The sequence below is a fragment of the Pinus tabuliformis genome, chromosome 3_1 (genome assembly GCF_031772625.1).
Source record: "Pinus tabuliformis cultivar Carrire ecotype Pingquan chromosome 3_1, CPIR1, whole genome shotgun sequence".
Taxonomy (NCBI): domain Eukaryota; kingdom Viridiplantae; phylum Streptophyta; class Pinopsida; order Pinales; family Pinaceae; genus Pinus; species Pinus tabuliformis.
Window position 1 is genome coordinate 727,724,166 of NC_142301.1, and position 26,088 is coordinate 727,750,253.

Here is a 26,088-nt window from a genome sequence, read left to right on the forward strand (position 1 = left end):
GGAGAAGTTGGCTTAACTTGATGGGCATATCACTATATATAGGCCAGCTCGGCCTCACCTTGGAGCAGATTTCAGTCAAGCAATCTAAAGTGAGACAAGAAGTGCGAGAATCACATTAAAAGAGCCTCTCTCCAAGCAAAGAAGGAAGGACTAGAAGGCAAGTTGTTTTGCGCTGTTTTAGGTCTAATAATAATATCTATCACACGTGCGAAGAGGAGTATCTTTTGCTGCAGGAGAAGCCGAGATTATCTCAGTCATCCTATTAGGTCGAATCAAGGAAGAAGACAAGTCAAGAATGTAAGCCGAATTGATGTATAAGAAGTCTCCATCCTAAGCGAAGGGAACAAGGATACTAAGTTGATGGAAATACTTCCCATGTGATGCAATTATGGTTTTTGAAGAGACTGAGAATTGCAAGTCTGAAACAAGAGGCCGAAACTTTGAAGTATAGCCGAGGTCCAAAGGAAAGCAAGAAGTTGACTTGGTCAAGAAGAAGAAGCTGGAAAGAAGGGTTTGTGACTTGGTCTTGGAAAGGTTGTGTTAAGGGTCTTGGTCTTGGTAATTGTCAATTGAAGTCTCTATAAGAAGAAGAATTCGTTTGGGTTTTCCTCTCAAGTTGGAGAGGTTTTGGCCCTGGTGAAGTTGACTTGGTCAAGAAGAAGAAGCTGGAAAGAAGGGTTTGTGACTTGGTCTTGGAAAGGGTGTGTCAAGGGTCTTGGTCTTGGTATTTGTCAATTGAAGTCTCTATAAGAAGAAGAATTTGTTTGGGTTTTCCTCTCAAGTTGGAGAGGTTTTGGCCCTCGCTAATTGCCTACGTTCTGTGCCTCTTGTCTCTTTATTGTTTATGCTTTGGTAGCTGTTTGATGAACACTATAATAATCTAACTAAAGAGAAGATCCTAATCTAAAGAAGTAAAAAGCATTCACAAGCAGTTATCATTAAAAGAGAAATCACCTAATTGCTATGCCCTAGATTTCTCAACACTAGAAGGTAGCACTTCCTAAAATGGAATAGATTGGTTTTGTTTTGAATTGGTCTTGAACCAATCAAAACCATCCAGAACTGGTCAAAAACAAGGAATTCAAGACTAAACTTGTCAAAATTGGCAGATTTCACTGGTTTTGTACCAATTCATCTACTCTCCAAAAATCGAAAATTAACAAAACAAAAAATGAAAACCCTACAACTACCTTGAAACCTAATCTTGATCTATTTGTTGATGCCCCTTCTATTGTTTATGGACTTATCTTGGATGACTTGCAGCGGCTTCTGCTGTCATAGTATACAATGATTGGTGTTGGGCCTTCAAGGGCATTGAGACAAGATGTCAAACATACCCATGTAGAGAATTTAGAGGATCTCGATTTGGATAAGAATGTAGTTTGATTTAATTGGTAGACTACACTATGGTTATTTTGGATTCTAGAGGGTATTTGGAGCCTCTATGTTTATGTATTTTAGTTTATAAGTATATTTCATTTGATGTCATTTTGTTATATTCACCTTTACATGCTATATACATGAGAAAAAAATTGCATATTTTGTGGCCAATGGTTTGGATATCTATCCATATATATATATGTATGTATTACAATTTGAATATTTTATGTATTTTTTGATGGATTGGTTTTGTGTTTATTTTTTTACCATTTTTGGTTTTTGGGGTTGATAGGCTTGGTGAATTGTTCGGTTTTGTGAACATTGGCATATATTGACAACTTCTATTTGTATTTTAATATAATGTGATCTTTGATTCATTCTTATATAAGTGATTTAGTCTAAGGGCCCTTAAAGCATTGAGCTCTCTTGCTCTTGGTTTGATCTATCTTGTGCTTGGGTTATTTCTCTTTCTAGCTTACTTGTGAGGGCCCTTAAAACATGGAGCTCTCTTGCTCTTGGTTTGATCTATCTTGTGCTTGGGTTATTTCTCTTTCAAGCTTATTGTGCGGGCCCTTAAAGCATTGAGCTCTCTTGCTCTTATTTTGATTGATCTATCTTGTGCTTGGGTTATTTCTCTTTCAAGCTTACTTGTGTTAGTGTTTATTTCTCCCTCCAGGGCTGCACCTCTCTAGGCTCTTCTAGTGTTGTTTATCTCTTTCTTCATTGTAGAATTTGGCTTGGGTTTGGTTCTGTTCAATTCTCTTGCTGACATTGTGAATATTGGGTTTGGTTTGCTATCAACAGTTAGAAATTTCCTTCCCAATACAGCTAGAAGATTGTATAAGTGGACATGTGTTTGGAGGTTCTATGGCTGTTAATGGCAGGTGGCAAGATATCTGATAAGATTCAAGACTATAACATAGAAGTTTTACTCTATTTTCACAGTGCCTTTAATAGTTTATGTATAGGATTTGAGATGCTAAGGTACTCCATGTAGAGTGTGGGAGAGTGAATTGTGGTTGATTCTGCAAATGCAAATTATTGAATATAAAGAGTAACATAATTGCAATGAATTAAGATTCACAATTCAGAATATAATATTGCCATGAAGAGCACTGTCATGAAAATTAACTTTTATGATGGTATATTATATCTTAAAATGCTCTGTATAAGTGATAGTTTGTAGTGGTTTATTCTGGATGGTATATTTATTTTAAAATGATGGTGTGGTTACGAAGCCTGTGCTATTTGAATTTACTGTTGATCTAAGTTACCAGGTGCTGGTTCTGGTGGAGCATGTGGGGTGTCTATGTTGGCCATCCTGCAAATGCACATTCTCAAATATAAAGAATGATACAAATGCAATTAGACACGATTTGACATTCATAATATACTATTGAATATGATAAGTTATTGAGATTCAATTAGAAATTTGAGCTACAAAAACCAGTTGTCCTTATCATACTCCCCCCCACGTGTACATCATCCAGCTTGACATTGTCCAAGCTGGGTCCAACCTGATTATAAGAACTAGTGTCACAAGTACTAGCAAATGCATGCTTGGAAGCAAAAGTAGTACATCCCAATGGGGACATGTCACATAATAGTTTTGTCATGCTCCATAAAAATGGTGTTGTGCTCCCTGTTAATGGTGGTGATAATCCAACGCTCCCCGTGTGTTTCGTGGCATGTGGTTAAATCTAGCGATGTGTCTGTTCACTAACACCTGCGGGTTTTGGTGTAACGGCAATCGTGTCTCCAACAAGTGGTATCAGAGCCAAAGGTCTCGAGTTTGAAACACACCTGGCTCGCATTGAGGGGGGAGATTGTTGTGCTCCCCGTTAATGGCGGTGATAATCCAACGATCCCCGTGTGTTTCATGGCATGTGGTTAAATCTAGCGATGTGTCTGTTCACTAACACCTGCGGGTTTTGGTGTAACGGCAATTGTGTCTCCAACAAATGGAGGCTTCATATGAGCTTCCATTCCCTAATGGAAATTAAAGCTGAGCATGATATCCATTTTCAGAATTAACATTCCACAACTTTGTGGGCTTCTCCTTGTACTCTTTGTGTGTGATAGAAGGTGAAGGTTTGTACGAAGATAAGGAAGATCTTCTACCTTTGATAATCCCAATCAGTTTCTCTTCAGATGTTTTGATTCTAACCTTCTCTCTTTAGTTTTAAGGTTAGATTTTATGTTAAAATATAGATTTGTTTTTTAAAGGGAAACTAGCGATTGCCCTCAAACCTATTGAGTGCTGGAATGAGTTGGTCTCCATTGATCCTGATTTTATTCTTTTTTATTATTTTCGCCTTTTCTTCCCATGCATTTCTGTCTTCCGGTAATGCACACTGATTGTCATAGATTCAGGTGGATGCATTTTTAACTGCTGGAAACTCTATCCTTCCTGTAAAAGGGGGATTTTGGCACTGATTTTTGAACTTAATCTGATTTGATTCCTCATGCTCATGTGCCTGTGAAAATTCTGGTTCAGGTGCATGGGCCACAGTGAGGAATCTGGCAACATAGATTTTAATTTTTGGACTTTTGTTCTTGATAAAAGGTAGAATCCACATTAGTAGAATGATCTATCGGTCTAAGGAAAGTTTATGTACTTTTTATCTATTTAAGCTACATGAAAACCCTAGATAGTTATTTTTGTAGTTGCTCTCTTTGTATTTCCACTTGTCACAAGTCAAATAGCTTCTTTGGCAAAGACAACATTATTTCATCTGCTGTGACCTTTGGATTTGTCTGAGGTAATTGTGTTTTTGCAGGGGTCAGACTTTGGCATCAATTGCAAGGCAGTATGATACATCAATAGAGGAAATTGCTTTGATGAACCGCATTGAGGATATTGATATGATTCAAGCAGGTCAACTGTTAATTGTACCTGTGCATAGTAAGGTGTTGAGATGGGTGAGTCTGTAATGGATCTCATTTCATCCATAACTTATAATCCTTTTTTGTCATTTTGAATTGGGATTGATTCGGGTTTTCTCATTAGTTCTATTTGCCGGACCCTGTATCAGATCAACAAATCTTGACATTTATGTTTGTTTCCCAAGTAATAGTTGTTTTACTTTTTATAAGCAGAATATATACATCTCCAAAAGTACTTGAAATGCAATATGCAGGCAGTTTCCTAAGGCTCTTTTATATGGACCCTTATTTGAAAGCATTGCTTTGTTTTGTTTCTTTCCATTTCATTGGTTCCCTGTTGAAATTTCCTTTTTAATCTACAATTGGGCATTGGCTTCCTTTACCCCAGTTTGATCCTTTTCTAGAAATCTTTTGCCATGAGTTTGATGTCTTTTAATATGATGAACAGCTGCAATCTGTATCAGGTTCCCAGTAGAACAATGGGCTTGGATGAAATTACACGAAAGGACCAAAATATGATGCCGGATTCATCTATTTCAATAAAACCTTCAACATTGCCTGGATTTATTATTTCATCCCCGGTCTCTCTACAATTGGTAAGTTTGTCAGTTTATGAGAGATGAAATCCTAAAGTAGGATGACTTTGAATGCCTTGACCTGTAAGTAACTTAAGTGTTTCAATTTAGAGTCTCAATTGTCTCCCCAATAGTTTAGCATTGATACTAGAACAATTTCCACCCAATAATTCAAAGGATGAATGAACTTCATTTTCAGGTTAAGGCCACTGTGCCATTTCTGCTCCTGCTTCCCATTGTAGCATTTTGTATTAGAGCATTGGTGTATTCAGTTCTTTCTAGAATGGGCGAAGAAACATATAATCAGAAATCCGACAAAGTAAATTTGATGGCACAACATGGGCCAAAACTTACAAGGTGGCATGGTGTTTTGGATGGAGATAGCGACACTGAGGTCTTGCACATCTCTTCACCTGCGTATAATATAACAGTAAGTAATGAAAATCCATACTGTTTCAGCCTTTTGTTTTGCTATTTTTGTAATGAGTCCTATTAATAGTGATATAAATTTGCATCAATTGCTTATATTTTGTCTTAATGTTGTTATATTCTTCTTGGTCAATAGAACTTTGGAAGTCACGGTTTTTATAGCTACTTATGAATGTTTGTTCAGTGAATACTTTTCCTGGGCAGTATAACTTTAATTTGCTTTTGGGATAAATTATAGTGGGGGAACTTTATGTGGGATATAATTTGTGTTGTTACTGGTTGATTACATTTTAAGGAAGTTCTCTAGGGGTCATATTTCAAGTTATGAAAACTGTGAACATTCTTGGCTTTGATTTGCCCAAGAAATGTTCCATGACCTAGGAATTTGATCATTGACTAGGAACAAGTTGGCTAACATTCTAAGATAAAGTTTAATGAGTTCATTCCCAAGTTTTAAAATAGAAATTTGGCATGGTAATCTGATCGCTATTTTATCCCTGAAGAAATACTTGCGTCTTTGTTGATGTGAGCTGTAGCTTCGGAAGATCTTCTAGATAGATTTGGTGTCTTAGCATGTGGAAGACATTATTTGCCTCTTCTAGTGATTTATGTCTTCTTTCCTAAGTCTAACTTAGGAAAAATACAATAATTAAAGTAAATTAATTATTGTGGACTATTGAGTTATTTTCTAAGGATAAATAATTTAATTATTTAAGTGACTTAGAAATAATCTCAACTGTTGATCTCCAAGATGGTTCTAGAAGGGAGATTGGGGTTAGGGATTTGGACTCAATGAAGATTATAAAGGAAGCCTAGCGAGGAGGTGAAGACACATGAAGAGCACAAGTTGTGTGAGCGAGTCATCATTCAGAGAAAGCGATTTTCTCTAAGTGCGAGTGGCTCAGTGGACTAGTGCGCAAAGAAGGAGAAGTGCAAGTGGGTTTGTGCGAATCTAGGAGGGCCGACTAGGAGGAGATTGCAGGGTCGAGTTGCCAGAGGGAGATTGAATATATCTAGAGGAGACCAAGTTTTCCCTAGTACGCATCAGTGGCACGCAAGGAGGGTGCATGTCGAGTTGCTAGTAGAGTATTTGGGCCGAGTTCTCTAGGACAATTTCATTTAGAGGTTGATTTCCTTGAGGTTGAGTTATCTTGGGCTAAATTCATTCTAAGGGAGCTGTGTTATAGGTTCCGGGGTTTTGTATTTTTCCTTGTATCTTTGTGGGTCGAAAGACCCAGATTTTCCAGATAATGAAATGACAGAGAATTGTTGTGGGTGATTTTGTTTTGTAATGTGTGATTGATCTTTGTTACATGTTTAAAGTGGACAAATGGAATGGGAAAGGTTGAGGTGTAAATTGAAATAGTTGTTGGCTAGACTAAGTTGAATGATTTTGTAGAAGTGACTGTCAAGTGTCAACCATGTTTGGTTCCATATAATCTATCATGATTCATGATTGCTTCTTCTTGTCATCATTATTATCCATGCTTATTTAAGAAATGGTTTGTTTGTATAAGAGATTCAGGTTTCACATGGAATGAATCCAGGGACAAACTTACCAGGTTGGAGTGTGCTTAACTCCAACCTGTCAACCTCAGAAATCGTTGACTAGCATTGACCGCATGCATTGACTGGAGGTTTGACCGAAGACTTTGACTGGTTCGTTGACTATTTTCTGAGGCTACTTCAGGACCAAATTTTTGCCCTTTATTCAGCTACCTCGGGCTGAAATTTGGTGTCTCTGTGTAGAGTGTAATTGTTGACCAACATTGATTTTTATCTCTTAGTTGACTAGTTTTGACTAGGACATTATTGAGGTTAGATTTGAATCTTGTTGGAATATTCTTTGATGTAGTATTGATGAACAAAATCTCTCTCTCTTATAAGGAAAGAATTGGTTGGGTTTACCCCTTGTGGGTTTTGCCTTGGCTGTGAGCCTAATTCTTGGTTTCTCTTGTCTATTGTTTATTGTTCATTGTGATCTTATATTGTTCTATTGATGGAATGAATGGTTGAAGTTTTTCATGTACAACTAGTTGATGACTGGAATATAAAGTAAGAATTGGTTATATCATTAGAAGTAGTTATCAATTGTGAAAAACTACTCTAGTCTTGTCTGCACTAGAAAATCAACATGGTTTCAAAGATTTGGTGAAAGGAAAGAGCTGTGAGATCACCTTGAGAGCATCTTGAAGGGATTTGGGATTTGTCTTATTTTTAGTTTGTGGCTGGTCATCTTCATCATCATCATGAATTCCTTTTCAAAGACTGAGAACGAGCTTGAAGGAGCTACAAATTATAGGGCATGGAATGCTAGGTTGACCTAGTATTAGCAAGGCACAAAGTTTTGGGCATTCTTACAAATAAAGTTACTGAACCCACTGATCAAGTAGGGAAAGACAAATTTCAGGAAGATGATATTATGGCAAGGAGCATTCTTATTGAATTTGTTAGGGATAATCTAATTGCCTATATAGCAAATCTCCACTCTTCTAAGGAGATGTATGATGCTATTAATGGGTTGTACACAATCAACAACATCCACCAATCCATCAATCGAAGGGTCAACTTCGCAATATCAAGATGACAAAGAATGATGCAATGGAATCATACTCTGTCAGGATATCTCAAATAAGAGATCAACTCAAAGATATTGATGAAGAAGTCTATGACAAAGAATTGGTAGCTGTCTCCTTGGGTGGTTTGCCTAGATCTTGGGATTCTTTTGCATTGAGTATTAGTGCAAGGGAAAATGCTCCATCTTTTGACAAGCTATGTGCCTCCTGCACTCAAGAAGAATGAAGACTCCATTTTAGATATTCGACTGAAGATCCAAGTGAAGAAGCCTTTGCAGCTCATGCTAAGGTTAATAAAAGGAGACCTAATTTTGGAAGATTTCAAAGAAGTTTTGGTAGAAGACAAAATTCTAGACCTACTCCAAGAAGGGAATCTGCTTCACAAAGAAGACCTCCTCCTCCCTCTCAAGATAGAAGAGATAGAGATGGTGAACAAATGTTCAATGTTTTTTTTGCCAAGCATATGGTCACTATCAAGCTCATTTCCCTCAAAATAATCGAAGAGATGACTATGAAAGGAATGATGATTGTAAAAGGAGAGGGAAGCATCATGCTTCTGCTGTTGATCTAAATGAACCATCTCAGAAGAGGAGGCATATGAAACATGATTATGATTTTGAATACTCATTTTATTTTGCTCTTACAGTTCAATTGTAGGTCATGATGAAATAAGGTTGGTGGATAGTTGTGCCTCTAGGCACATGACTGGGAATCATGAAAATCTCTCCTAATTGGTTGAAAAGAAAATTGCTCAAGGTGTTGAGCTTGGAGATAATGACAAATATGAAGTCAAGGGCATTGGTACGCCATCCTTTCAATTGGAATCCAGAAGCATTGTATCTATTAACAATATTTTCTATGTTCCTGGTTTGAAGAAGAATTTGTTGTCCATATCATCTCTTGAAGACAAAGGATATAGAGTTACTTTTTTTCATGGACAAGTCTTAGCATGGAAGAAGGATGCCTCTTTTGAATCAGCTAAATTCGTTGGTGTACAAATTGGAGGACTATATCGTCCCCTTGGTTGCTCAATCCAAGCCCTACTACATAACACTATTGATCTTTGTGAGCTATGGCATCGACTGTACGCTCACGTGCATTATAAAGCTTTGTCTAGATTGAAAGATTTTGTTAAAGGTGTACTTGAACTTAAGATGGAACATGATGGAGTATGAAAATGATGTGCCCTTGGGAAAAATGTTAAAGGAAGATGCACTAGCAGTGACAGTAGATCCAAAGGAATCTTGGATCTTGTGCATTCTGATGTTTGTGGGCCAATGCCTGATAAAACCTTGGGTGGATGCTTGTATTATGTATCTTTCATTGATGATTATTCTCACAAAACATGGATATATCTCTTAAAGACCAAGGATCAAGTATTTGAAAAGCTTCATGAATTCAAAGCACAAGGTGAAAATGCTACATGAAGAAGAATCAAGACTCTAAGGTCTGATAATGGTGGAGAATATGTATCCAAGGAATTGATTGACTTTTGCAGGGATGTTGGATTTAAGAGGGAGATGATAATTCCCTACCATCCCGAACAAAATGGAACTGCTGAAAGAAAGAACAAGACTATTATGGAAGCTACCAAAGCCATGCTTCATGATCAAGAATTACGTATGTTTCTTTGGGGAGAAGCTGCAAGAATTGCTGTCTACGTTCAAAACCGATGCCCACATCGAATATTGGACTACAAGACTCCCGAAAAAGTCATCACAGGTGAGAGACAAAATGTTGAGCATCTCAGAATCTTTGGTTGGCCTGTTTTTGTTCATGTGCCCAAAGAAAAAAAAATTGGAGCCTTTCGGGAAGAAAGGAACTTTGTTGGCTACAGTGAGAATTTAAAGGCCTTTAGGGTCTATGTTTTAGGACAACATTACATTGATACTTGCAGGGATGTTATTTTTGATGAGGACGTTGCTTTTTGGAAGTCTAAGGGTTCACACTTGGACTTTGATGACGAAGTTCAAGTGGCTCCAAAGAATGTGGAAACAAAGTCTAAAGAACTTGGATTGATGGATCAAGCCCCTATTGAAGAATTCAATGATCATGAACCCGTTGAATCTCCAAGAGCCTCTGTACTTGATACAAGAAAGAGACTTGCCAGGCTTAAATGGACATTGAAGGAAGCTGAAGGACATGCTGCAGCTCGTGGGACCTTCAGGGAAAGCAAGAAGCCAAAGAAATACTCTAGTATTGAGGCCATGATGTGCAAATTCATTGAGTCCAAACCATCCAAGGCCTGAAGGAAAATATGTTGTGTCTTCAAAGTGGATCTATAAGATAAAGCATGCTGTTGATGGAAGTATTGAAAAATACAAGGCTAGTTTTGTGGCTCATGGATTCTCCCAGAAAGAGGGAGAGGATTATGCAGACACCTTTGTTCTCGTTGCAGGTATGCATCTATTAGATCTATTATTGCTCTTGCTTCTATTGCAGGCTAGAAATTGCATCAAATGGATGTCAAAACTGCTTTTCTAAATGGGGTCATTGAAGAGGAAGTCTATGTTGAGCAACCTTAAGGTTTTGAGGTCCATGATAGAGAATCTCATGTTTGTAAATTGAAGAAGGCCCTATATGGCTGAAGTAGTCCCCTCGTGCATGGTACTCCCGTATTGATGGTTATTTGTTAAGTCTTGGCTCCAAGAATAGTGATGTTGATTCGAACTTGTATTACAAAGTTGTTGAAGGTGAGTCGTTGATACCGCTATTATATGTAGATGATTTGTTTTTGACAGGGGCTGAAGTTCTGATTGTCCAACATAAGAGGGAGTTGGTTTCTGAATTCGAGATGAAGGATCTTGGCCTCATGCATTACTATTTGGGATTGGGAATTTGGTAAAAGCTTGATGAAATCTTTGTAGGCCAAGGCAAGTACACTATTTCAATCATTCAAAGATTTGGAATTTTGGCATGATGGACTGCAAGTTCATGGACATTCCTATGGTGATGAATTTGAAGAAGATCTGGGATAGTGATTCTGATTTGATTGATCCATATTTTTATCGCAAATTGATTGGCTCGTTGAATTATCTTGTGAACACCAGGCTAGATATTTGTTATGTTGTGAACACTTTGAACCATTGGTTGAGACCTAATATGTACATTGGGTTGTAGCTAAGCACATATTGTGATACTTGCGAGGTACCATTGAGTGTGGTTTGAAGTATGCTTCTAATGGAGAATGACAACTGTATGGTTTCATTGATGCTGATTGGGTTGGTAGCTCTGATTATATGGAAAACACCTCTAGATACTGTTTTAGCTTGGGCTCCATTATGGTTTTATGGTCCAGTAGAAAACATACTTCTGTTGCTACAAGTATGGCTAAAGTTGAATACATAGCTGCAAATTCAGCCTGTTGTGACCCTGTATGGTTTTGAAAGTTGTTTGCTGGTTTATTTGATCAAGTGCTGGAGCCGACCATTATGTATTGTGATAATCAAAGTTGTGTAAATCTTTTTGAGAACCTGGTGTTCCATGACAGGTCGAAGCAAATCGAGATCAAATATCACTACATACGGAATATTGTCTAAAGAGGAGAGGAGCTATGAGGCTCGAGTATGTCCCTACTGATGTGTTGACAAAGCCATTGTCCTAGATAAAGTTTGCTTATTTTAGAGAACAACTTGGAATTGTTGAGAACCCCTTTGAAAGAGTGGGAGCATTGATTACATAGCATCATATTATGGACAATCTTACTTAGGTTGAGGCTGTGAGACCTATGGATTGGTTGGGAAGATTGTCACTCCCGTAGGCTGTGTGCTGTGAGACCTTGTGGTTTGGGATATATATATATATATATATATCTGTGTGTGTGTGTGTGTGTGTGTGTGTGTCTCTCTCTCTCTCTCTCTCTATATATATATATATATATTTGGTGATTCCTTTTGTAGGCTGTGTGATGTGAGACCTTGTTGTCCGAGAGATGTATTGATTTTATGATACCACTTGTAGGCTGTGTGCTGCGAGTCCTTGTGGACCGGGAGATACATTGATTTGGTGATTCCTCCCTTAGGCTGTGCTGTGAGACCTTGTGGTCGGGGAGATGCATTGAGATGAGTTGGATGCTATGTATCTTTCCTTATGATGAGATTGATCATCTATCCCTTAGGTTGTGTGCTGTGAGACCTATGGATTGGTCGAGGAGATCGATCTTGACAGAGAGAGAGACTTGGATTGTGATCTCTTCCTTAGGCTATGTGCTATGAGACTTATGAACTGGTCGGGAAGATTGATCTTGGGAGAGAATGAAAAACTACCTCCCTAGCTAAAAGGGAGTGTTGAAAATTTGGGTAGTTGCGGTCGGCATTTTTTATTGGCAAGCGATGGAGATGGAGAAAATTCAAAATTTGATGTTTGACCAAGTCGGCCTCATGACCTTCAAGTCGGCCCCACATGTGCTAATTAGCCCTCCTTACACATATAAATATGGCATTGTTGGAATCCATTTGGAGCATCAACACACAACACAATTCGATCTGCAATTTCAAAGAGATATGACACATGCGAAGGAGAGAGGAAGCTTTTTCGATCTGTGTTGACTATCTTCTTTGGGGCTGCTTTGATTTTCTTTGACTTGTGCAATTCAACATCTGTTTGATTGAAGTTTTGACTACCTTGGAGGGTTGAAGATTGTAAAGATACTTTGACTTTGTTTGACTGAAATTTTGTCCTTGTTTTGGCTCGTTGAATAGCATTGATCACATGCATTGACTTAAGGTTTGACTGAAGACTTTGACTAGTTCATTGACTGTTTTTTGAGGCTACTCCAGGAAGGAATTTTGACCCTCTTTTTAGCTACCTCAGGATGAAATGCGGTCTCTATGTGCAGGTTGTAATTGTTGACCACATTGGCTTTTTCTGTCTCTTAGTTGTCTGGTTTTGACTGGGACATTATTGAGGTTAGATTTGAATCTTGTTGGAATATTATTTGATGTACTATTGATGAACATAATCTCTCTCTCATAAGGAATGAATTGGTTGGGTTTCCCCCTGGCTGTGATCCTAATTCTTGGTGTCTCTTGTCTATTGTTTACTATTCATTGTGATCTCTATATTGCTTTATTGATGAAATGAATGGTTGAAGTTTTTCATGTATAGCTACTTGATGATTGGAATATAAAGTAAGGATTGGTTATATCATTAGAAGTAGTAATCAATTGTCAAAAACTGTAGGAATTTACAGGGTAAGTTCCTCAGAAAGAACACCAAAAGGACACCGCTCACAACCAGATCACAGATCAATACACCAGTATTTTTGATGTGGTTAAAACCCTCAAAGAGGGAAACAGTCCACGGCCTGTCCCAACGTGGGTACTACAGGCAATTTATTAATCAAAGAATGAAAATTTACATAAGCTTCTCTCATGCACGGATTACCCGAACAATGACCCTCCATGCGCTTTAAATAGAACTCATGGACCAATCGGGTGTCAAGCCACGGATCAAGTGTCGGTAATACCGAGGAGAGAGTGAACCGTCGGATCACTACATATTGTGACCGTCGGATTGTAAGTTACAAAATGTACAACGGTAAAGAAACACACTTTACCTAACTCTATACCTAACTCTATACTAGACCAAGTTGAACTTAACTATTTCCTATGTGTCGGAATATCCTAACATCCCCCCTTAAGAACAACTTGGGATAGGATTGAAGGATTTACAAATATGACACAATAGGAGAAGGAAGGAGGCACTAGAGCCTATCCCCCCTTAGTGACAACTTCCTGAACTCCAAGCATATATCGAAGTTTAGTGAACTTCGCCTCTGTGAGAGCCTTTGTGAAGATGTCTGCAACCTGATCATCTGTTGAACAATATTGCACTTCAAGAACATGGTCATGAATGAGCTTTCTGATGAAGTGCATGTGTAGTTCAATGTGTTTGCTGCGCTGATGCTGGACTGGATCTTTGCATAGCTGAATGGCACTTTGATTATCACACCAAAGTGTGGTTGGATGCTGCTGCTCAAAGCCAAACTCTGATAGGATCTGACGAAGCCACAAGGCTTCCTCACTAGCTTCCACGGCACCACGATACTCTGCTTCCGCTGACGAAAGAGAAATGGCAGCCTGTTTCTTACAAGCCCATGTAATAGGTCCTGAACCAAGAGTGAAGACATAACCGACAGTAGACCTCCGATCATCAGGGTCAACAGCCCAATCAGAATCAGTGAAACCAACTAATAGAGGAGCTGCTTTGGCACTGTAATGAATCCCAAACTGTACTGTACCTCGAACATAACGAAGTATTCTTTTGGCTGCTTTCCAATGACTTTCACGGGGGTTTTGCATAAAACGAGCAACAAGGCCAACAACAAAGGAAAGATCAGGACGAGTATGGGTTAAATACAAGAGTTTTCCTACAAGTTGACGGTATAAGGTAGCATCAACTTCAGGAGAAGTACAAGAGACTGAAAGTTTGACTCCAGACTGAAAGAGAGAAGGCGCTGGCTTACAGTCTTCCATGTGAAAATGACGAAGAATATCACAAGCATACTTGGACTGGGAAAGGGAAATACCCTCCTTGGATTGCAAGACTTGAAGACCGAGAAAATAGTGTAAGTGTCCTAAGTCTGTCATTTCAAACTTCCTTTTGAGGCTAGACTTCACATGGTTGATAAGGTTGGGATCACTACCAGTAAGAATAAGATCATCAACATAAAGAACAAGGATGATAAGAGAGTTGCCCACTTTCTTGGTGTAGACAGTATTGTCAGAATGACACCTAGAAAAGCCAGATTCTAAAAGAAAGCTATCCATTTTGGCATACCAAGCCCGAGGAGCTTGCTTGAGACCATAGAGAGATTTCTTAAGTCGACATACAAGGCTGGAGTCTGTTTGGATGAAGCCAATGGGTTGTTCCATATAGATTTCTTCATGCAAGTCCCCATGCAAGAAGGCAGATTTAACATCCATCTGATGGACTTCCCATTTTAAAGAAAAAACTGAAGTTGAAGATGCTGAAAGTAAGTGTTCCAATGGATAGATCTCGAAAAATTAGGCTGTTTTAAAAAAAACGGCTCTGAAAAAGGCTTCCGGATGAAGAAGTTATGGCTTTTTGAAAAAAATTTGATGAAGTTGCCGGCAAAGTGCGCGAATGTGCGGAAATGAAAAAATCCGCCCCCACAAAATGGAGACTTGAACCCAAGACCTCTACTCTCTTAAAATAGCTTTGAACCAATTGATCTATACAAAAAATTTGAGAGAGAGAGAGAGAGAGAGGGGGGGGGCCTTGGTTTGCGTGCTTGCCTTGAGAAAGCTCTCTTTCCCTACAAAACACAAAACACAAAACCCAACACGGACATGCAAAGAAAACGAACCTTATGGCTCGAAGTTAGCTTTAGCCAGAAAACTAGATATTTTAAAAAATGAACCTTGCGGCTCAAAGTTAGCTTTGGCCGGAAACTAAATATTTTTCTCAATGTTTCTGATTTTCCAAGATCACACTAAGGTGCAGGGAAAAGAGCATACGCATGAGAAAAAAAACTTCCTTTCTGTTTCTGATTTGCCTAGATCGCACAGAGTCGCAGGGCAAAGAGCATACGCAGAAATGAAAGGTATAGATCCGGTAATAAAAAAGGCTAAATAAATAGAAACCGAAATAAGCAGAGAGAAAATAACAGTAAACTGCAAATAAAGACTGTATACCTCCAGATCTAAAAAATGACGCAGCTAGGGCTACCGGAAACCTTTTCGCGTGAAACGAAAGGGGTTCCTCACTAGAACAGATGCTCCGAACACAACAGAGCGGTCCTCTCGGCCCGAAAGCAGTCAGAAACAGCAGATCTAGGAAACGGCAGTCGGATGCAGTTCTACAGGCTTCAGATTTGGATCACCAACAGACGCGGCCCTCAAATAGCTCTGATACCATGTAGGAATTTACAGGGTAAGTTCCTCAGAAAGAACACCAAAAGGACACCGCTCACAACCAGATCACAGATCAATACACCAGTATTTTTGACGTGGTTAAAACCCTCAAAGAGGGAAACAGTCCACGCCCTGTCCCAACGTGGGTACTACAGGCAATTTATTAATCAAAGAATGAAAATTTACATAAGCTTCTCTCATGCACGGATTACCCGAACAATGACCCTCCATGCGCTTTAAATAGAACTCATGGACCAATCGGGTGTCAAGCCACGGATCAAGTGTCGGTAATACCGAGGAGAGAGTGAACCGTCGGATCACTACATATTGTGACCGTCAGATTGTAAGTTACAAAATGTACAACGGTAAAGAAACACACTTTACCTAACTCTATACCTAACTCTATACTAGACCAAGTTGAACTTAACTATTTCCTATGTGTCGGAATATCCTAACAAAAACTACTCGTCTTGAATGCACTAGAAAATCAACAGATTTGACATGTTAATCTTTTTCTATTTTATTTTAATGCTTAGAGGGAGATATTGATGATGAAGATTCCAGCAAAGTGAAGCGACAAAACTTAGAGCTTGTTGCGCTTTAAATTGTAAAATACACAACTGTATTGTAAATAATGTTTTATTAATAAGATAGATGTACAAGTATGATTGAATGTTACAATGAGGGCCCACTTATATACCAAGGCAGGTGCCCCTTCAATGAGTGGTCATGTCCTTTAGAAACAAGCCTTTCCATTTTAACTAATGACTTGTTTTAAAATATAACTATGTTAATTTTTTATTTATATTTATTTTATTTTATTTTATATATTTATATTTGTAATGTTGCCCCCTTTCTTCGAAAAGCCGTGTCCTCAAAGCTTGTTGCTGGAAATTTCCTCAGGTTGCATATGTCATTCTAGCATATGTAAGTGATACTATTGGGCTTTATACTTCAATTTTTTTAATACTATTATATAAATATTAATTTTATTTTTTATTTTTATAAAGTAACTTTATAAAAATATCATAAAGAAACTTTATAACTATATAAAGTAACTTTAATAATTTTTTATAAAGCACTTATAGTTTATTAAACCTATAGTTTATTAAAATTCCTTTATTTGTTATTTATGTCAATAACCAAGTATGGTCGTGTCTTCTCAGTGAGAGATCATAAAGCCCGCGGGACTATGACTGTGCATGCAATAACCAGAATCTGGCTCGACACTGCCAACAATGATGCGAAACACAACTCAGAAGGAGGTGTCGACGATTGCCAGTGTTAGAAAATCAGAAAGGAAGTAAAGATTTTCTTGATCTTGATAATTACTTGTGATGTTTCTTATTATTACGATTCTTTATATCTTCTTTCTTTAGTTCATCAAGCAATTACCAAAAGAAGCAACACATAAAACAATAGACACCAGATGTAGGCACATGCCAGGGCAAAACCCCCCTTGAGGGGAAAACCCAGTCAAGATAATTCTTCCTTTCAATAGTATTCTTTGAGACTCTTCACCCTAGACCAAGACCAGACCTTCCCTCCACACCAAGTCAACCTCCCAGAATTTCGACCTCTTTCCAACAACTTTGACTAGGGTGATAGCTTCTGGCAACTAGCAGCTTCCAACAACGTAACTTAGGAGACTTTCGTTCTCCCAATCTAGAACACGAAACACAGAGAGAGAGCCACCAAAATTTCAATTTTTCTTTTCTCCTTCGACTTTCCCAAACTCACATTCACTTCGGCTTCCCGCCAACAGACTTCACCCCTTTTCCAGCTACAAGAGAACTTCACACTTCTGCCCAACAACAAGAGAATTCGAACTTGATGAGAGGATGATCCTCCAAATGAATTCAATGTGCTTCCTTTTATAGGCTTCTTGTGGGGTCGAATAGGGTCCTTAGGTCGACTTGATCTTCTCTTAGGCGAACATGCTGTGGAGGTTACATGATTCATATTTGACTCAATACTTAACCTTTTTACATGATTCAAAATCCCAAGAAGGGTTTCTTTAAATGTACAATAACTCTATATACTTAGAATAAATCCTAGAAGTCCTTAGTGGGGAGTTTGACCTAAAACATGGTGACCCAAGCATGAAGCCCATGCTTTAATAAGTCACAATAATAATAATAAAAATTCTTTTCTTTATGCTTTTGATAAGTACAGTACATAATGACTCAAGTATGTTATTGAATACCGAACATAGTTACATTTTCCAACACTCCCTCTTAACTAGGGAGGTATTCATAATATACATATACAATGGAAGATCTCAAACTATATGAACCGTGAAGAATTTAGGCACCACAATGCCATGGCCTAGATTCCTGACTAGGGCAATCTATCCAAATAGTCACTCAACAGTTTAGGCAGCGCAATGCCATGGACTAGATTCTTGACCAAGGCAATCTATCCAGGTGGGACTAAGATGGACTCAAGCTTTCAACCCCTTTACGCACCCTCAGGCTTACTTGCTAACCATAAACCCAAAAATCCAGGTGTGTATCCAAAACAAAACTCTTTGATCAACACCACCTTTTCAACTTCGGGACTCAGACATCAACACAAGGTGTCAGCCAAACGTCTTCCCAGGCAATGCTTGACTCACAAAGCCTCAACACCCCTTGATCCGGCAGATCAAGAATGACCAATCTTTCCTAGTCAAACTTGATTGGTAACCAGCATGCTATCAAATCCTTTGAGAGATTCACTGTACAAACACAACCCTAATCAATAATATACTTTCACTTGTACATAATCAAATACAAACCTCTGGGGTCTTACAGACAACAAATGTTGCTTCTCAACTTTCCATAGTAGGACTATCAACTGAATCTTTGACAGAAGATTCCTCAATCATACACTTTTCTTTCTACTTCATATGCAGCAACATATTCTTCAATTGAATCCTGCTTTCCTTCTTTCAACAACACTTCAAAATGCATTCTCCAATTTCCTTCTCCTACTCATGGTCTTCACTAAAACTTACGACTGTTAGTCCTGGTCTAGTGCATGACACATGAAGCAGAGAATCATATCTATCACTCCCTCTTAAACAGAGAAGATCTAATCATTCCTATACAAGGAATATTCTCAACCATCCTCTTATCCTAGGGAGATTCCTTCCATTCGAGCTCCCTCTTAACTTAGGGAGTTCTACTTCTTCTTTTTGTCATCGGAGAATCTTTTGTGGCTTCCAACCATTTCATCAGAGTTATAATCATCCTCATCATGCTTGTCACATTGAGCATCTTCACCAAGTTGAAGATTGTGTACCAGCACAACTTGCTTGTCACATCGAGCATCTTCACCAAGTTGAAGATTGTGTACCTGCACAACTTGCTTGTTACATTGAGCATCTTCACCAAGTTGAAGATTGTGTACCTGCACAACTTAAATAGCAAGTACAACCAAATCTATAGAAGCATGAAGTTAGCCATATCAAAATCACGGAAGCATTTCATCTTTATACAAATCAGATACCCAGACTTTTAAACAAGAGACATATACTCTTCAATATCTTGCTAGGGACTTTGTCATACACCTTTGACTATTTCATAATGCTTTACATTCCATTTAGGGTTTCAATGTTTCTTCCAAAGGTATGCCATACCTTCCTTCAACATATATCTAACCCTAGAAACAATTCACAAATATAGATCTACAAAGCATCTAACAACCTTTCAAAACACATATGTTAGACGTCTCACTAGGAATTCATACAAGTCCTAGATTTCATACAAAAGAGTCAATGAAAGTCAATCACAACTTAGTCATTAACCTGACCAGTTTCCACTAGGGTTAGTTCCAAATCCCTAGGTTTTTCAATCAACCATCAATTAGTCACTAACATGACCAACTATCACTAGGGTTAGTTGTAAGCCCTAAATTTCCGAGCAATCATCAATCTCAACCAAAAGTTCAAATTTCAACAATCTCTCCACAAATTTCAAATTATCATATAGTCATCATATATCAGAGATTTCTACTTCAACTGAGGTTTAACTCCAAAACCCTAGAATTCCATTTTCACAAATTCAACAATCTTACACAAATCTCAAATCATTATATTTAAGAGATTTTACTTTTACTAGGGTTTAACTTCAAAACCCTAGAATTCCACAATCTCAACAATTATTAAATACATGGATCTCAGATTGTTACATTACACACATTAGATAATGTCACTACTAGGTTTTAACTGTGAAAGCCTAGATTTTCATATTCCACATTCACTTAATAGATTTCAGATTGTTATATCACACATACTAGACATTTTAACTTCACTAGGGTTTAGCTACAACACCCTAGATTTCCAAATATCATCATCCTAGAATCTTAGACAAGGACTTCCATTGAATCCTAAAACTCATGACCTTCAGTGACTAGGTCAACCCATGTATCTAGGAATTCATAACCATACATAAGCATATCATATGTCCAACAATATTAACCATGCTAGGGATTCAACCAAGAGGACACGTCTATACATGCCTAGACTTCATCACCATGCAAATATATTTCATATCATGTGTTAGTCAAACCCAACTCCACAATGATCAATAAGAGTTAGACACACAACCATCTTGACTACACCAGGGTTTGATCAGACAAACACACTAATACCAAGGAAATCATTTCTAAGACAATATAAGGGTCTTGTTCACATATTCCACCAAACCCTAATGAGTTAGGGTCCCAATGAAGAAACATAGAAAATCCAACATAACCAAAACTTCAAAGGCTCCTGGATTTTGGACCTTATCATTCAACCCTAACAAGTTAGATTTCCCAATCATACCAAAATCCTAAACAAGACATCATCAATAAAACTTCAACTAGCATTTCACAACATCCCTAAGCAACTTAGGATTTCAAACAGTCACATTCGGATACCCTTTGGTTAGGGTTTTCTAGAACCTATCTAGGGTTCTACAAAAATAGTTAAGAGTGGGGTGGGTAGATTTATCAAGAGATGAATCACCCAAACAAGAATCATGAAGATTCAATACAGCTAGTCATAACAAAGTTAGTAATAGATCATCAAATGAATAATCCTTTCAATTAGTGTATTCAAAGCATACCTTTGTTTCTTGACTGACCTTGTCTTCAGAGATCCTCCTTCTTATAGAGTTTTCCTAATCAAGACAATAGAGGGAGAAAGGTGATCAGTATTAATATAATCAAAACTGGATGAGTACATGAACCCAAAACTGAAAAGACATGAAATACCTATCTTCACAAAGAAAGTTGCCACAACATCTTCTTTAGTCATCCTAATATTCTTAATAGTAAACAACTCCGACAAGGCTTCATACATCTTCGGAGCATGATCGATGTTAGCTAAATGGGACAAGATTGCTTTTATCCCTTTTACCATCAGAGTCATGGCCACCAATTCCAATTCCCTGAATTTCATTTGTCGGCATCATTGGCTTCTTTTGTAGGGTTCCTTACATTTCCTTTTACCAAATCCAACACCTTGTTCTTCTCGAGGATTAGGTCAATCATCTTCTTCCAGGATTTGAAGTTAGATGCTCCTTCAAGTTTGTTCTCACCCTTGATTGAGTTAGACATCTTCCTTGAATATAATAGACTCCTTAATAGTACCCATGAATGGATCAAGTGTTAAAGACTGCCTTTTTCTTCCTTCTTCACCAAAAGCTCTAATACCATGTTAGAAAATCAGAAAGGTAGTAAATATTTTCTTGATCTTGATAATTACTTGTGATGTTTCTTATTATTACGATTCTTTATATCTTCTTTCTTTAGTTCATCAAGCAATTACCAAAAGCAGCAACACATAAAACAATAGACACAAGATGTAGGCACATGCCAAGGCAAAACCCCCCTCGAGGGGAAAACCCAGTCAAGATAATTCTTCCTTTCAATAGTATTCTTTGAGACTCTTCACCCTATACCAAGACCAGACCTTCCCTCCACACCAAGTCAGCCTCCTAGAATTTTGACCTCTTTCCAGCAACTTCGACTAGGGCAACAACTTACGGCAACTGGCAGCTTCCGGCAACAACGAAACTTAGGAGACTTTGTTCTCCCAATCCAGAACACGAAACACAGAGAGAGAGGCACCAAAATTTCGATTTTTCCTTTCTCCTTAGACTTCCCCAAACTCACATTCACTTCAGCTTCCCGACAACAAACTTCACACCTTTTCCTAGCTACAAGAGAACTTCGCACTTCTGCCCAACTACAAGAGAATTCGAACTTGATGAGAGAATGATACTCCAAATGAATTCGATGTGCTTCCTTTTAAAGGATTCTTGTGGGGTCGAATAGGGTCCTTAAGCCGACTTGATCTCTCTTAGGCGGACATGGTGTGGAGGTTACATAATTCATATTTGACTCAATACTTAACCTTTTTACATGATTCAAAAGCCCAAGAAGGGTCTCTTTAAATGTATAATAAATCTATAGACCCAGAATAAATCCTAGAAGTCTTCAATGGGGACTTTGACCTAAAACATGGTGACCCAAGCATGAAACCCATGCTTTAATAAGTCACAATAATAATAATAATAAAATTATTTTCTTTATTCTTTTGACAAGTACATTACATAATGACTCAAGTACATTACTGAATACCGAACATAGTTACATTTTCCAATAGTCAGAAATAATGACGTTCTTCAGATTGCATTGGACTCCTTCAATTTCACTGTAATGGCCTCTGTCAAGGCGGTGGGTGTGGGGATTATGTTTCTGTTTCTGATGTTGTGTTTTGAGTGAGGCAATGAATACAAGATCTTGTCAACCACAACATTTGCATAGCATTCCAATCCTGCTGTGAAGATGACAATCTCATACAACCCTGTACTGCCTAATTGCTGCAACAATTCGTCCACGCCAGGCCTTTTCAACACATACATGGGTTCGTCGTAGCCCTCAAGAGATAGGGTAAAATCATAACTGGCTGGCGCTGGCGTAAAACCGGCATGAACCAGAGTTCCGTCCAAGTCTAACACCAATGTTTTCTTATTGGGATTATCTCCTGACATGGGAGGTAAAATGTCCCCTACCTGGCAATTCAACCCTTCGTTCTTATTACTGTCATTCAAAGGCACGGGCATGTGTAGCTCACTAACATGCACGTTTGATGAATCACCTTCATCTGGCGGAGTTCCTATTGCCATTTTTCAGAGGCAGTAATTGCCCACATGCTTTGAGTACCCAAGGAATTAGGAAATTGTACGCTTGCATACCTTCCCGTTCCATTCGTATGTAAAGGTTGAGGGCTTCTTCGGGTTGCCCATGTCGAGCATATCCTCCGATCATTGCAGTCCATGACTGCAATTTTTACCTTCACATTCTCTCAAAAACGATACGTGCATTTACCAGGTTCCCGACTTTGGCATACTTGATGACAATTTCAGTTTCTGAATCAAGGTTTTCTTCTGTTTGAGTCAAAATCATATTGTCATTGAAGTCTAACAAAGCTTTTGGTTTTTGTATATTTTCTTGTAAATTCATCGTCATAGACTCCTTTATTTGTCTCTCCATCAACAATGCTTTAATGGGTATTGATCTAATGGAATGAGAAATATTGGCACGTTCCAAATTTTCCTGTGATTTACATCTGAAATCTCCATCAGGAACCGTGAAAATTGCAGTGGAATTGAACCTGTTCTTCTCATTAGCGACCGTGACAAAGAGGTGTATAAGTTGGTCACCTGGGAGGTTTGCATGAATGGTTGGAAACAACTTTGGTTTCTCGATAAAAATCTGTTGAATGATCTCTAAATTGATTTGTGCATTCTCTATTTGAAGACCAAACATTGGTTGGATAGAAGGTATGATACTTTTTAATCCAGTTGGATGGTTTGTGGGTTCACAAGCAACTGCCTGAAGCACTTTCTTCCTATCCCTTAATGGAACAAACATGTCATTAAATCCATGTTTATCATCTTTGATAACTATTATAAATGCAGATTCAACATTTTCACAATTTATAATTGATATGACCTCCTCTTGATCTTCTGCGGAAAGTAGTGGTTCTTCATCAGTAATTTTTGTAGATTCGTTTCCTTCCTCCCTGATTTCATCCTCAACTATCATATACCCACTTTGATTATCATTCTCATTCATGTCACCCTGAGGAGACCCTAGTTCAACATGTTCAACATCATTTTCTTGGTTAGAGCATTCTTTATCGTTAGTCTCTTCCATGTCAATGTTCTCTTTCTTTAGACATGCTGCATATGCTTCCAAATGTTTTGTTGATTTTGCAAATGATCTTTTTATTTGTTGTAATGATGCTCTAATTTTACTTAACAACTCAATTGGAGATTTATGATATTCACTTTGTTCCATGATTTTAGGACCTAAACTTAATGGCAGATTGTGTGGCGGATAACATCCAAGGGCTCACATGGCTCTGATACCACCGAAGCGACAAAATTTATAGCTTGTTGTGCTTTAAATTGTAAAATACACAGTTGTCTTGTAAATAATATTTTATTAATAATATAGATGTACAAGTATGATTGAATGTTACATTGACAGCCCACTTATATACCAAGGCAGGTGCCCTTCAATGAGTGGTCACGTCCCATAGAAACAAGCCTTTCCATTTTAACTAATGACTTGTTTTAAAATATAACTACGATTATTTTTTATTTTTATTTATTTTATTTTATATAATTTATATTCGTAACACAAAGGCAATGATTTTGATGATATGTATGAATTTGTTGTAGGATGATTTTTCTGGACTATAAAGGCCATCTAGAGCCTTTTTGTTGATGTATATTTAGTTCAAATATGGATTGCACTCAGTGCTATTTTGGTTATATGCACCCTTGTTATACTTATGCAAAACTTCACATATTTGTGTATACTGGTTTGGATTCATATTGATGCACATGAATATTTACTTATTTTTTCAAAATTTGAATATTTATGTATTTTTTGGTTCACTGGCTTTTTGGTCCAATTCTTAGTTTTGTGGTCAACCAATTCAATGACTGGTCCGGTTCTTATAGTTTTGCTTCATTGTTTATTGTTCTTTTTCAGTTTTCACTTTTGAGTCTTTACTCTAGATATTGATGGATTTAGACTAAGTCTTTGACTCATCACCTTTTTACTATTTTTGAGTTTGAGTAATTTCAATTTACTATTCCAGTCTTTAGACTTTAATATCTGCCATTTTGCTTAGTAGTAATAAGATTCTAGAATAATGAATGATGAATTTAAATCATTGTATACAATATTCTACTCTTTTGATTCCATTGAATCATTTATGATGTATGAATCAATGTATTTCATTATTGAATATGAAATTGAATAATGTTCTCTCTCACACACACACATCCTCCTATCCCCACTGAATTTCCCTAAAATTTGGAGGTGCTCCCACATTTACCTCCTATGTGTCTCACTATTCCCGTTTCCCCTTGTTCCGGTGCCCCTCTGTCTCGGAAACTTGGATGGAATCCTATTATTCCTCCTAAAAAAGGATGTGTAAGTTCCAATTCATTATCCAATGGAACAAAATGGAGATGGAAATTGATTGACGTAGGTTATGGTGGATGCAGTCCACATTGAGTGAGCTCTAAAATCACTAGTGATGAATGATATGAAACTGCAACTACATTTTCTTGTGGATTAAGCACTTCTACTTACACCTTGGCATATATATATTGAGCAACAGACAAGATGTTTGTAACTAAGGGTCAGAAGGTATTTGTCTAGCTGTCTTAATTCCTAATTGTATCTTTTGCTTTCTGAGTATCCTGTAAAAAAAACATGTGGGTTCATTTTAGGTATCATTCTCATAGTTTGGTCGCTAGACATTCTAATTAGCTTAAGGAAGGCTTAGCATGAGTGACGCAAGAGATCTAGACACGTTAAAAATACTCTAACTTCTCTCAAAGGGCCATTTTGCGCGGTTTCATTTTGTTTAGTGTGCTATGGACTTAGTTCAATTTGAGGGCTTGTTGACCATACTTTGTCAACAATCCAAGAAGCAGAGTACAAAGCAACAAATCAATTTTTTACGAATTAATGTCATCACTCAACTTCCAGTTGTATCATTGTAAACCCAATTTCTGCAAGTTTATTGTAAATGATGCTAGAATAGCCATTAAGTCATGTAATAGCACCTAGGTAAGCCTTTGATTTTTGTGAAAGGATTTCATCCTAAGAAGTTTTTTAACCTCCTCGAATTATGTGCGTTTGTAAACATGGATAGTTGGCAAAGTTTTTATTCTAGTTATAATCCCAAAGCTAGGGTGGAATTTGTTGACAAGGTCTTAGGTGAGTCATAGTGTTTATTGAGTCTATGTACAAGTGTGTTTATGAATACTTTAATGCATGATTACTCATTGTTAGACACCATAG

At 37.7% G+C, this 26,088-nt stretch overlaps 1 protein-coding gene across 2 annotated transcripts in view; it reads left to right on the forward strand.

The window, feature by feature from the left end:
- The window catches only part of LOC149189349 (uncharacterized), a 147,822-nt gene that overhangs the window by 96,704 nt on the left and 25,030 nt on the right, over positions 1-26,088 (forward strand). Inside the window, exons 3-6 of one of the 2 annotated variants that reach the window (XM_089411800.1) lie at positions 3,878-3,946; positions 4,161-4,302; positions 4,731-4,862; positions 5,041-5,271. In XM_089411800.1, coding sequence (XP_089267926.1) covers positions 3,878-3,946; positions 4,161-4,302; positions 4,731-4,862; positions 5,041-5,271 — 574 coding nt within the window. The remainder of the gene's footprint in view (positions 1-3,877; positions 3,947-4,160; positions 4,303-4,730; positions 4,863-5,040; positions 5,272-26,088) is intronic. The other variant, XM_089411801.1, reaches the window with a different exon arrangement.